Raw genomic sequence first — 13,383 nt, forward strand, 5'->3', positions numbered from 1 at the left:
GCAAGAAATATGAGGCCTGTCTAGGTCGAACCCTCAAGTCTCAGAGAGACTGAAGCCTTGAAGGGCAGGGACCCAACCAGGGACATGCCATGGAGCCCAGGCCTCTACACAGCCACCCCCACCCCTCTACACACCTTCCCCTGCCTGATGGGGCACCTCTGCCCACCCAATGTGAACTGTGTCCTCTCTGGGGAGGATGCAACAGGAGACTCCAGGTGAGCAGTGGGAGTCCCAGGCCCCTTAACGGGGGCCAGCTCTGCATCGGAAGGGCCAGCAGAAGCCAAGATCTGGGCTCTCCCGCATCTGACTCCTTGCTCCACGCCCAGGTCATCGCCCCCTGGAGGATGCCCGAGTTCTACAACCGGTTCCAGGGCCGCAATGATCTGATGGAGTATGCAAAGGTATGGCTGAGTCTCCCCTAACACCCCCAGCCCTTGCCTACTGCCCCCTGGGGGCATATCCCTCTGGAGGGGCTGACCTGGACCAGCAGCACCAGGCTGGGGCTGATCCCCATTCCGGGGGGGCGGTAGGGGAGAGGACCAAATCTCTGCCCCAGCTGACCCCCCCCCAGGTGGCACCTGTCCCCAGGGGGCTGGCCCCACAGAGGTGCGGTCACTGCTTGGGCTGGGCATCTCCACGAGAGTCCTCAGTCTGCCTCCCATTCTCCTGCCACCTCTGTGGGAGGTGTGAGGGAGGTGCTCTCTGGCCCAAAATTACCTGGCTGCTCATTGTCCCCGGTGCTTTGCCAGGAGCAGGTAGGCGCTCCGAGGGGCAGTGGCAGACAAAGGCTTTTGTCGAGCCAGCCCTTTTGAAGTACAAGTTGCAATAAAACATATTAGAAGTTTTGCATCAAGATCCTTAGCCTCTCCCCGGGGTACCTTTCTTTTTAGCGACTCGATGGCAGCCCTTGACAAACAGCCTCAATCAATCAGACGGGGGGAAAAGCAACTCGGTGCACACACCAGAAAATTGCTCGGGTTTTAAATAGCAGTCACTGGGGCTGGCTGTGAGCTCTTCCAGCAGCCAAGGTGCCGCGTGGTAGGGGACACGGCAGGGACACAGCTTTGCCCCTGCCGCCAGCATCCCATTAAGACCTGGAGGGCTCAGAGGAAAGATCTCCTGTACCATCTGTTGTTTTATTATTAAGAGGGGAGTTTACAAGAGCAAGCCCATATGTTGCCAAACAAATTGTCAAATAGCAGAGCTATTAAGAGAACCGAGGTTGACGAGGCTTCCCACCCCCCTTCGTCTCCTCAATACAGAATATGGAGCACGTTTCATCTTTAAGTATAATGAATTGGAACCCCCCCACTCCGTCTCCATTCTCACGACTGTGGTCCTGGTTCAAGAGAAGGCCAGGGTGACCCGTGCCTTGCCCTTCATTTCCGTTAAGCCCCAAACAAAAGCGACTCCTGGTTTTCCCAACAAAGATGAATTTCAGGAGTGTTGTTGGCCCTCCTTCCCAGATTTGGGGGAAGAAGCCCCTTCACGGAGCTTCTATCCCCAGTAACCTTGGAATGGGAAAGCTCCGTGAGGAAAGGAGTCTGGGGGACCCCAGGCCTCGGAGCCTCCCTGGGCGGCTGGTATCTGCATTGAGCTCCAGGGAATCTGAGCACATTCGAGGAGGGATGCCGCGTTTCTGCACCCAGGAAATGACCAGAATAACTGAGCAGCAACCGGGCTTTGTCCAAAATGCAGAGCCAGGCAGCTGATTCAGACAAGACAAAAATCAATGGCGCTTTGAAAAATCCCTGTTTTCAAGACCTATAAGTTGCCAAGGCCAAAAGGTGCGGTAGGAGACCCACAAACACATATTCACTCCACTTTCCGCACCCACCCCAGTCATCATCCGTCGTTAGCATCTCACCATAATCAATTTCTTTTAAAAGGCCAGTGTACAAGGTAGGGGGCTGGAAAGCAGGGTGGTCGCCTGTGTACTTGTGGAAGGTGGTTTTGTTTTCTGTCCTCAGTTGCAGTGAGAGTTTCTTGGGGGGCCAGGGGGATAAAAAATCTCTTTGGTCAAGGGACTGCTATTTTTGGCATATGTGTGTGTCTCTCCCTGCTGAGGAGGGGCTGCCCATCCTGTCCTCCAGCCTTCCCTCCCTTTCTCCTCTCCTTGTTCCCACCACGACCACAGAGACCAGTGGGAAAGAAGGCAAAAGTGTTTCCAAACCCCTCCCTAAAACAAAGGCTGCAGGGAACCCATCTGCCGGCTCTCTCGGCCCCCAGCCGAGTGGGGGGGTGGCGGGGTTCCTGCTCCTGCAGGGGGTCCTGGTCCTCACACCTGGCCCCCTCTACCTGGAGGGAGCCCAAAGGCAGCATGTACATTTGAGGCTTGGCAACTCTGGGGGGAGGCGAGTGGCCCCCCCAACATTGAGCACCCTCTAAATGAGGTGTTCCTGTTTGCCCATGTGGTTTAAAATGAAGAGTATGCAAATCCTAGAATAGATATGGACTGTCTTTTAAAGCAATTCCCCTGGTAAAACTTAAAAAAAAACAGCTGGAAGGTTTTATCTTCATTTATTTTGAAATTTTAAGGTGGTAGTAAAGAAAACCTGGAGGAGTCTGGACTCCTCCCGTAGTGGGACAGAGTGCAAATCAGGGTAACCCCATCGGGAGAGACGGGGTGATGCTGGTGGGGGCTACAGGGACCGGGGCTGGCCAGGTTCTAGGACCGCGGGGAGGGGGGGCAAGGTGCTAAAAGGGCTTGGGAAGCAAAGTGTCGGGTCTCACTGCCTCACAGGGGCTTGGCTGGGCCACTTAGCTGCTTCTGTGCCCCATAAGCAAGGGGAGGGGAAAGCAGAATGTAATGTGTGTGTTGGATTCCAACCAGGTGTCAAGCCACGGCAGCGTGGGGTGGCTAAGGGGTCAGCCTTGTCCTTAATCCAAAAGGCAGAGTGAGGTGGGCCTTCAGAGTGATCGCCAACAGCCTTCAGACCCAGGGTCTCGGTTGGGATGAGTTTTCTCCTTCAACAATGGAAGCATTTGGGAGACAAGACATAATTAGAACCACTAGGAGAGGATAGAGGGGGGTACGGGATGTACCCGGGATGCTCTTTAGAGGGTTGCAGAGTGATGTGCATGGTGATTGTGCCAGGCAGGGGGAGAGGGGTGGCTCCCAGAACGGGTCAGGTGGATGCCATAAACCGGTGCCAGGAGCTAGAAGCCCCTCCCCTGGGGCAACATTAAGTACCGGGTGGGCGCAGATGCCTTGGTTGAGATCTACAGTGGAAGTTTGGACCCTTGCTGCCCCCAGCTTATAGGGTTGCAGAGGGGGGTCAGCAAGTGGGAAGCCTCTGGCACACTGCTTGGCACGTTCTAGTGCTTCAGGGCCTGTGAAGTACAGATTTGGAGAATCTTCTGGAAGGAACCCCAAGGTCAGTATCCACCCCATGACATCTCAGACACACAATCTTGTAGTTTCTGCATGGGCATGTCCAGTAATGGAGTCCTCACTCATTCCCCAGGCAGCCGGGGGTGTGGGGAGAGAAAGGACACCAGGGGGGTGGGGGGGCGGTCTTGACTGCATGAGGACCAGAGTTTCGGGACGTCCACAGCCTTGTAAGAAAACCAAGGCAGCTGGGCCTGACCCTCAGGCCAACTTCAAGCTGCCTCACGCCGGCCCCATGTCACTTCTCACCCACAGCAACACGGAATCCCCATCCCGGTCACCCCCAAGAACCCGTGGAGCATGGACGAGAACCTCATGCACATCAGGTAAGCAAGACGTCCCACCTGTGCGTCCCACCTGTGCGCTGCCCTGTCCCACCTCCGGGAGCATCTGCCTCCGCAGAGCAGATGTAGTAGCCTTGGTGGCGGTCCCCTCCCCCACCCCTCCCCCAGCCACTGCTCGCTCGCTGCAGGGCTCCCAGGGGCCAGGGGGTGAGATAATAGGCACCTGGGCTTGGCTGGGTATCCGGGAGGGCTTCTCATAGGAAGTGACATTTGAGATATAAACTTCAAGGATGAGGAGGGACTGACTGGCCGAGGTGCAGGGGGCAGAATGTTTAAAGCAGGGAGAACAGCATGTGTGAAGTCCCCCCCAGATGTGAAGCCCGGGGGCTGTGCCCCAGAAGATGGAGGGTAATGTCCCAGGCTCTTTCTTGCAAACTGCAGCTCCCACAGCCAACTGTGGTGGGCCCAGAATGTTCCAGACGGGGTTGGCAGCAGCTGCTTGGGCAGAGAAAGAAGGGAAGACCAGACTCGTGTTGAGGGGGAGGGTGTCTCTCTGCCCCTCCCCACCTGATCCCCTGTCCTCCCTCTCCCCCTGCAGCTACGAGGCTGGAATCCTGGAGAACCCCAAGGTAATCCGCCACCCCACCCCCACCCCCCAGTCTCCTGTGAACCGGCTGCCCGTCTTTGGTGGTAGCTACTCCGTGCCGATGCTGTCTGATGTGATTGTAGCCTAATTTGAAATTTCACGGGGGCCGGGTGTGGGCCTGGGGCTGAGCCCTGCCTGCGTCCCGATCCTCCCCGCCGGGCCCCCCCCTCCGCCTGCCTACTCCATGCTGCTGCATTTTGAGACCGCCCCCCCGCCCCCACCGCACTCTTTTTCTAATTGCTGCTGGGATGAATAGGGGAAGGAAATATTTCAGGGCAGCATGGAGAGAGTGTGTGATTGTAAGACAATAAAGAAGCAATTAGGCAGATGAGACACTTGTGGGAGGGCCCAGCCTGTGCCCACCAGCTCTCAGGCCGAGGCTGCCGCAATGGGGTGGGGTGGGGTGGGGGGTGGCACAGATTAGAGCCTCCCGACCCATTTGTCTGGGTTTGTGCTCTACACCCGCCCGAGGCAGGCCGCCCTGATCCCCGGTCCCCAGCCTCCAAGACTGGCCAGGCTGGGCCTCGGCCCTGTTTGAAGTTTAGGATTTCTCTCCCTGGGGGGTTTCTCTTTGTATCTCCCCCTGCCACCGTGGGAGATGGGGGGTGAGGGGGTGCGGCAGGACGAAATCTATCCTGGGAAGAGAAAAATCTCTTTGTCCCTGAGGGAACGTGTCTCCATTCCCTGGCTCGGCTGGTTTGGGGGTGGGGTGGGCTGCTTGTCTGACTTTAGGGAAGAAGTGTGCTTTTGGGGAGGGGGGTGTGCTTGGGCAGCTGGGCCTGGGGGATCCAAGAAGGCCAGCTGGAGGGGAGGGTGCCCTGGGGGTGTTGGTGAGGCTGGGAGAGCTGGAGCCCTGCCCGGGGGTCCTGGGATGGCTCCCGGAGGGACCCGGCCTCCCGGTCAGTGTTGGTGATAATAGAACAACTACCAGCCACTGGTTCTGGGACCAGGCCTCGGTTTAGCATTTTCTTGGCCTACTTTCCTTGGCTCCTGGCAGTATGCGTCCTCATTTTATGGGCGAGGAAACCAAGAAACCAAGGCCCAGAGAAGTGACTCACCCCCAGGGCACCCCATATCTCTCTGGGGAGCTGGCCCTCCTGCCTCTGTGGTTTCACTCCCTGCCCACCCCCACCCCCACCCACACTCCACTCTGCCCCACCGTGTCACTCAAGAGAGCCCGCACCCTTGCCCCCTGGGGGCTGATGGCCCCATGGGGCTGCTGCCTGCTGGCCACAGGTTTTTCCAGTTCATGCTCTGCTGACCCCACGACACTCAGGCCAGCCACCCCTAATTAGCCAGTCAGTCAGCACCAAGGGGGGCGGGGGAGGCTGAGCCTGGCAGACGCGGAGCTGTGCACGGGCAGGCTGTCCCCTCTACCCCCCCCCTCCAAACAGCCTGTAGAACTCTCACCAGAACTAGGGGAGCAGAGGCACGGCCCCTGGGGCAGTGGTGGGGGCACAGATGGCTCTGTGACCCCCGGGCAGGTCCTTTCCCTCCGGCCTCCTGGCTCATGAGGGCAGTGGATGGATGCGTCAGTGCTAAAGAGTGTCTTTTTAAGGATTCTGCCACCGATCAAGGTGGGAAGGTTGATGCATCAGTCACCCCGAGATAAGAAACGGGTCTGCGTCCTGACGCTGCCCCTTATTGCTGTGCACTCTTGGGCAAGTTACCCAACCTTCTGAGCCTCTGATTCCTCATGCACACAGTGGGAAACCACAGCACCTCCCTTCTGCAGCATAGAAAGCTCTCGGCCTATCCCTACACCTCAATCTTGGATGGAGCCAGGGGTCCCTCTCTCCCTCCTCAGGCAGGCTAAGATTGTCTGGGGAGGAAGGGGCCAAGATCCTCCCAGGACCCCTCTCCTCTGGCCGGGAAGGCTGGGCTGGGCTGGGTGTGAGAGAGAGGAAACCTCATTCCCACTGAGAAGTGGGGGGTGAGGCTGAGGAACCCAGGGTCTGGCTTTCTGGGCCTGCCCTCCTTTGTCAGGGGGCTCCCCCAAGCTAAACTCCAGGACACTCCCTTGCATCCCGGGACTCCCCCTGCATGGTGGGCATCGTCCTCCGGATCCCCGGGATAAGGAGACAGTCGCTAGGGGCCCGGTGCTACCCTCCAGGCAGAGAGAGCTCCTGCGCCCACCCCACCCCACCCCCCCGCCGCCCTGGCCCCCTTGGGAGGAGATGGGGAGACAGAGCTTAAGGGAACCGGTGCCCCCTCCCCCTCTCCAAAAAAAGCCCCGAGACCTGCCGAAGGGAGGGTCTGAAGGCAGATGGTGGAGCCATTTTCTGCCTCCGTGAGGGCTGATTGAAGGGCAATGAGGCAGCTAATGCGAAGAAAGATAGAAATTTACTTGCTTTAACTTCATAGGGCACACAGTGAAAGAGTTCATTCAGTCGCCGGCCCGCCATATCTGATGGATGAATAAACCATTTGCAGCATCGATCATGCCTCTACATCATGGTTTAGTTCATGGGCCATTTGCTTCCAATTTCTCCTTCTCGGCCCTGTTTCATGCTTTCTTTCGTCCTCTCCCCCCACCCACCCCCCACTTTTTCTCTCTCTTTTTTTCTTCCCTCTCTTCCCTCCCCCCAGCCCCCCCCCCCCCCAGATGACATTGGAAGTGAGCCCTCCCGCTGGGATGGATAAATAGATGGTATTGATACTCAGCAACAAACTATTTGTCATTTGAACTGGGCTTTTAGGAGGGAGAGTAAAAAGAAGGCAGGCGCCCAGCCACCTCGGAATGCAAAGCAAATGTCACTTTATTTCTATTTAGTTATTTTATTTAATGGGCGCTGTCAGGGTGTCAGAAACCACACCAGCTGCCTCTGGCTTGCACCGTGGAGTACGGATCGCCCGCCCTGCGCGTCTGCCCACCTCCTCTCTCCTCCCAAGGGCAAGCCATCTCATCCTCCGTTTGGGGCTTCGTGGAGAAGGGTGGCGGGAGAAGGTCAGGCAGCGCAGGTGGAGGTGGGAGGAAGGAGCCGTGGGTGAGGGAGTGGGGACTCTCAGCGCTGGAACCCTGCTTTGAGTTCATCCTGCACTGGGGGCCGGTAAGGCCCCCCCTACCCTGGCAGGCGGGGAAAGGGGCCGTGGAGTCACGTTGGACACCCAGAGGCCCAAACCCTGGTTCACTTTGCCTTTTGGCCAGGGATGGTTGGTCATCGGGCCTGTCTGTGCCCAAGGAATACAGTGGTTGGCAGGACCCAGCCGGGCCTGGGGAGCCGGGCATTTCTCCGAAACCACCTGAAGCCTGTCCCCATCGTTAATGATGCTGACTGTCACTGGCCAAAGCCCTTGCGCTGAGCAGCCCGTAGATTTCTAGAGCAGCTGGGAAACAGCAGGGGGTGATGGAAAGAGCACAGAACAGGGAGTCCAGAGTGCCCACACAGTGGGGCTCCCACACTGCTGGGGACAGGCAACATGGTTTGGTCAAGCCACTTCTTTGGCCTTGGTTTTCCATCTGGTCCGTGGAGGCTTTGGGCATAGGGTCCCTAAGGACCCTCTCCCTGTTTGAGTCTGTCTTTGAGGCCAGTTCTAGGTCCTTATTCACACCCCAAAAATGAAACAGATGAAGGGATGCTGCTGGTCCCACGTCACACAGCACTCTGGAGGTGCCGGGTCCACCACAGGCCCGTCTGAGCTCAGGAGTAGAGCTATAGTAGGACCAACCATCGCCCTTGCCCAGGACTGAGGGGTGCCTAGGGGTGCAAGAACCAGGATGGCTGGTCACCCGGACATAGAGCCAACAAGCAAAGTGACCACAGGTGAGGGATCCAAGGCACTTCTGCAAGCCACCCCTCCTGGGGGCGGGGGGGGGGCCCTTCTGGGAGGCAGGCACCACCAGGAGTCCGTTCCAGCTGTAGTCCCCACCTGCAGAGCAGGTTACGGCTCGCACCCGTCTTCCCTGGCATTTTCTTGGGTAATGTTCATGTCCAGTAAAAACCATAAAAACCATCTATATGTTTAAGGTGTAAGAAAGTCAAGGGCAGGTATCCTTTCCCCATTTTGCAGGTGAGGAAAACAAGCCCAAGGAAGCAAGGCAACTTGGCCAAGGCCCCGCAGCTGGGGAATTTGACTTCCTGGCTTGGAGGATATTTTCCACCACTCTAAAATCCAGCACATATCTGTGGCCGGCCTCGGGGTTTCCTGCCCTGTGCCGGGTCCCGGCCTGCACAGAACTCACGGTGGAGAATGGGGGAGTCATTCCCCCTCAACCTGTATTTCTTCATCTATAGATAGGGTGACAGCACTTGACCTTCTTACCAAACAGGGCTGCTGAGAACCCAAAAGAAGCTGCAGATGGGAAGTGGCACGTGAATGTCCACAGGGTCTCGAGAGCAAAGATTTAAGAATGGCATGTCCTGGGGTGTCCCAGGTGGAAACAGCTGGGCCCCGAGGTGCCCACAGGAGAGACCGGAGCAGTCAGGCCGAGAGGCCTCCCCCTTTTCCCCTGGGTGGCCAGGGTCCGAGCGCAGCTGGGGGGTGGCGGGGAGCCCAGGGCCTTGGGCTTCGGGAGCCAGGAGGGACTTTGGAGAGCCCCAGGCAGCCAGCGGCCCCCTCTGTCCCCTGCATCAAGACGAGAGGCCCATTTTCCAACACGCCCAAGGAAAAATATACATAAAGGTTGATGTGTTTTCAAATGGGTTTTTGCTTTGCTCTTCTCTTTTCTCCCCATGAGTATTAACCTCGAGGACCCCGGGGACGGCTCGGCTCGCCAGAGCACCTGCTGGGGTCACGCGCAGTCATTAGCTTTGCGGTCAGTGCAGAATAAACCCCATTTCTCCGCGCCTGGGAGAGCGAGCACCCGCTCCCGGGAAGCCCGCTCCTGCCTCGCTCCTCCAAACTCACACTTTTCTTGCCTGACTTGTTCCTCTGCTGCTATTCTACCTCCAGCTGTGGGGGCGTCGAAGAAAAAGATGAGATCAAGTTGAGGGGAAAAATTGTCTGATTTCTCGAGCCCTTTGTTTCCCAGGCCCCTGGCAAGCAAGGCCAGCTCAGGGCTGGGGGCTGGGAGGCCCACGGGTCTGTGCCAGGTGGCGGCAGGTGCCACAGACCCCTGGTTCTGGGGAAGGGGTGCAGATCTCTGCGGGAGGTGGAGCACAGGATGTGCGGGGACTGGCGGGGTATGGCTTGGCTCTGGACACCCCATCCTCCAACTTCTTTCTGTCTTTTGTCAGAACCAAGCGCCTCCGGGCCTCTACACAAAGACCCAGGACCCCGCCAAAGCCCCCAACAGCCCTGACATCCTTGAGATCGAGTTCAAGAAAGGTAGGTGCCCACCTGTCAGAACTCGAGGGAGTGGGCTCTTGGGGCCCTGGCTCCTCTCCCCTCTGCCTGGGAGCCTGGGCACGAGCCCATTGCATCCCTCCTGTGTTTCTGGAAGCCAGAGCTCAGGCAGGGGCTTCAGGGGCTCCCAACCACCTCCTTCCCCGGATGGCGTGGTCCATAGAAGCCTCCAGATTTGAGAGGAAAGCATCCTCAGCTGCCCATCACATGGGGTCGTGGGCACCAGGTCTGGAGTGAGAGCATTCCAGTCCCTAAGTGGTCACTTGCCAGTGGCTTTGGGAGTTTGGACAGTCACTCAGCTTTCGTGGGCCTCAGTGTCCTCTTCGGTAAACTGGGGATAGAAGCACCTGCTGCCTGGCATTTTCATGATGGAGAATGTGGTCTGTAAGGGATGCGTCCTGTAGAGGATCCTGGCACCAAGGAGGTGCTCAGTAAACGGTGGGTCTTAGAGAGCCGGCCTCAGGGGCCCCTCTGATCCCCCAGCTAACGCCTCAGCTGGTCCTACGCCGTACCCCACCCCTTTACCCCGAACTCAAAACTGCCAGTGCTTTTGCTCCCTTTGGCCGTGGATGGGTATCCTGATCTCCTTATCTTCGCTGCTATCAACAAGACATGTTTGCTGGCCTGGCCCAAGTGCCCAGTCCTGAGCCTGGCACCAGGCACACCTCTTGCCATGGAGGACAGAGGGGAAGGCAAGGTGAGCCTGGTGATGAGAGGGGCAGGACCAGGCTCAGAGTAAGGGCTCAGGGCACCCAAGGAGAAGACCTGTCCTGACAGCTACAGAAATCAGGGAGGCTTCCTGGAGGAGGTGGTGCTAGGCAGGAGCTGGAGGATCCAAGAGGGGGCGTGAGGGCATCCCAAGCCTAGACAAGGAGGCTGGACAGTCCATCCACAAGGCGGCTGCCCCGGCTGGACCAGAGCAGAGGGAGAGGGACTCTGCCCCTCCCAGGGCACCTCAGGGACCGAGGATGGGGAAGGGGCAGATCCCTGTCCTCACTCATGCTGGTGTGACCTTGACAACCAACTTCACCCCTCTGGGCCTCAGGCTCACTTGCCCCTAAAATAGGTCGTGGAAATGATGCTCAGAGGTGTCAAGTATGGTGTGCAGAGTGAGGTGGGGGCGGGGGGAAGCAGAGTCTATTAGTGCTTGAATATTCCTGGCCTTTCCCGAGAGCCTGGCCAAGCAAGTGGGCATCTCCATTGCTCCCCCCATCTATTCAAACCCTTGAATTTCACACCACTTGGGGACCAAAGGGCCCATGGGCTGAGGCCCCTGACGGAGCTGGAGCCCCGAGTGCCCACTCTGTCTGACCCGGGCCTGGTCTGCAGGTGCCGGGCATCTTCAGGCGGGATGGCCCCGGGCAGCACCTCCGGCAGGTCCCCCCCGCCCCGGGGGTGGGGGGAGCCTGGGTGAAGGTGGGAGGCAGGCAGGAGGCAGCGGGGGTCCCAGACACAAGGCTCTGGCAGCCTTTCCTCCAGAAATAGGGCAGCCCCAAGGGCTGAACCGGAGAAGAAACGTGATCCATTTTAATGATTTGGGGACCGTCTGGAAAAAAAAAAAAAATAGACGGGAGGAGCCGTCCCCGACTACTCCCATTCACCCTCTAGTTAATTTATTTGAAGTTTTAATCTAATTATTAACTATTTTAAAGGCTAAGAGGCTTTCTCCGGCAGCAGCACCAACAATGTCAGCCCCTCTCTGGGGCAGGCCCCGACCACGGCCATAATAGGACGGGGAGGGAGAGAAAGGGAGAGGGGAGAGGGGGGCAGTGGCGAGAGGGGCTTAAGGTTCATTATTGGGCAGACTTACATTTAATAGCAATTTACAACCAAGTTATAAAACCCCTGGAAATGGGGGTGAAGAATGGCGAGGTGACAGCGCCTTGAGGGAAGCCCCTCCAAGCGGCGCCTGGCTAATAAAGACCCGAAAGCCGCTATTGAGACCTGATTGGCACCCGGTCGCTGGCTACATGGTAATGAGCTGGGCAGATGGGTGGGGGATTATCCGCCAACTTTGAACAGCTTTCCTTTGTCACTGTTACAGCTCTCTTGTTAGCCCCCTAATACATTTATTGCTCATTTCACACCGCTCGAGAAAGTGCCCCTTGCTATTCAAAGTCAACCCTGAACCCACCCACTGCCCCCCCCTCCCTGCCACCCCCCTTGACTAGGCCCTGCCCCCCCCGAGCCGAGCCGAGGCCTCCTCCCTCCTGCCCTCCTGCCACCCGAGACCCGACTTCTCAGAATTCACCGACGCCTCGCCCGCGGGAGCGGGCACCGCTTCCCCGCGGCCATCGGCGGGCTGCGGCGGTCCGGGGGGCGGGGCGGCGGGGGGCGCGGGGGTCCAGCCGGCAGACGTGCAGGGGGCTGCGAGGGCGGGCGCGCGGGCGTGCGTGTGCGTGCATGCAGGCGCGCGCACGAGCACGAGCTCCGCCGCACCTCGGCCAGGCGGCCTGGGTAGCTGGTGGGACAGAAGGTGCCCCGGCGTAAGACAATGGTGGAGCGTGAAATTTAATTAGTTCAGGGCTGGTTCCAATTTCACAGCCCCTAAATGCAAAAGGGACAGAGAGAATGGGGAGGGTGGGGGGCGCGTTTTTATTGCATTTGCCCTTTCATGCTGGGGGGCGTTCTCGCCCCTTCTCCCCCTCCAGCAGGCCCCAACCTGCACAGGGCTTTTCAAAGAGTCATTTGGAGTCCATATCTGTCAGATCCATTTAAGGCGTTGCGGGCGGAGGGAGAGGGCGGGGTGGCAGCCCGCAGGCCCACTGCCCTCTCCTCCCGCCCTAGGGGTCCCGGTGAAGGTGACCAACGTCAAGGACGGCACCACCCACCGCACGTCCCTGGAGCTCTTCGTGTACCTGAATGAAGTCGCGTGAGTGCCCACAGCCTGGCCCGGCCTCCTGGGAAACCGCCCCCTCGGGCCCTCGCTGTCACAGGCCATTGTGCCTCGCGTCTGGGCCTGAGGCTCAGGGGCTACGGGGGACAGGCAGCCTCGGTGGGGCTCACAGGCACTGGGTCTCCTGGTCTGATGGGAGCCTCTGGTGGCCTTCAGCCTTGGAAGGTTAATACCACCACCCCCCACCCCCCCGGGGGTCTACTGCCCCTAGGGACAGTCCAACTAGAGCTTCTGAGCTTTCTGCCAGACCTGAGACCCAGGTAACAGGAAAGATGAGCAGTGGGGAGGGCTGGTGCCCTGCAAGGCCCCAGGACAGAGGCAACAGAAGTTGCCAACTCCCTGTGTGACCCTGGCAATCCTTTCCCTCTCTGGGTCTGTTTCCCCAAGTGTACAGTGGGCAGTGGAAGCAGGTGACCTGGCTCCAAGGTCCTTTGCATCTTGGGTCCTGGGATGGTGCCTGACGCCCTGCGCGTAGGCTCTGGCGTCCTGCAGCTGAGAGCCCAGCCAGGTGGGTGGCGTCTGACTCGATTCCTTGTGGCAGCATGTGGTTCTAAGGGACCCGTTCTCCCCACAGGGGCAAGCACGGCATTGGCCGCATTGACATCGTGGAGAACCGTTTCATTGGGATGAAGTCCCGAGGTGAGTCTGCTCACCACCCTTGGGGGCGTGTCTCAGCTCCCAGAGACCCCAGAGGCCCCTCAGATTCCCATCCCGTTCGGGTGTTGCTACATGGGTGACTTTGGACACGTTCCTTCCCCCACCGGACTCAGTTTCTCCCCTGTGAGGTGGGGACAGTGGGCCCTTTGCCACTGACTCTCAAGGGCATGATGAGAAGCGCTGTCCCAAGAGCGCGAGGAGGAACCCGGGGGTCCAGGAGGGG

The 13,383-nt window shown here is 58.7% G+C and overlaps 1 protein-coding gene across 2 annotated transcripts in view; it reads left to right on the top strand.

Moving 5' to 3' along the window:
• ASS1 (argininosuccinate synthase 1) overlaps positions 1–13,383 on the top strand; it is a 51,269-nt gene that overhangs the window by 19,778 nt on the left and 18,108 nt on the right. Inside the window, exons 7-12 of one of the 2 annotated variants that reach the window (XM_045883346.3) lie at positions 327–401; positions 3,647–3,717; positions 4,274–4,304; positions 9,499–9,589; positions 12,395–12,479; positions 13,078–13,142. In XM_045883346.3, the coding sequence (XP_045739302.1) occupies positions 327–401; positions 3,647–3,717; positions 4,274–4,304; positions 9,499–9,589; positions 12,395–12,479; positions 13,078–13,142 (418 nt within the window). The remainder of the gene's footprint in view (positions 1–326; positions 402–3,646; positions 3,718–4,273; positions 4,305–9,498; positions 9,590–12,394; positions 12,480–13,077; positions 13,143–13,383) is intronic. The other variant, XM_064580121.1, reaches the window with a different exon arrangement.

The sequence above is a fragment of the Mirounga angustirostris genome, unplaced genomic scaffold (genome assembly GCF_029215605.1).
Source record: "Mirounga angustirostris isolate CCGP_5_RB_7025 unplaced genomic scaffold, mMirAng1.0.hap1 SCAF_15, whole genome shotgun sequence".
NCBI lineage: Eukaryota > Metazoa > Chordata > Mammalia > Carnivora > Phocidae > Mirounga > Mirounga angustirostris.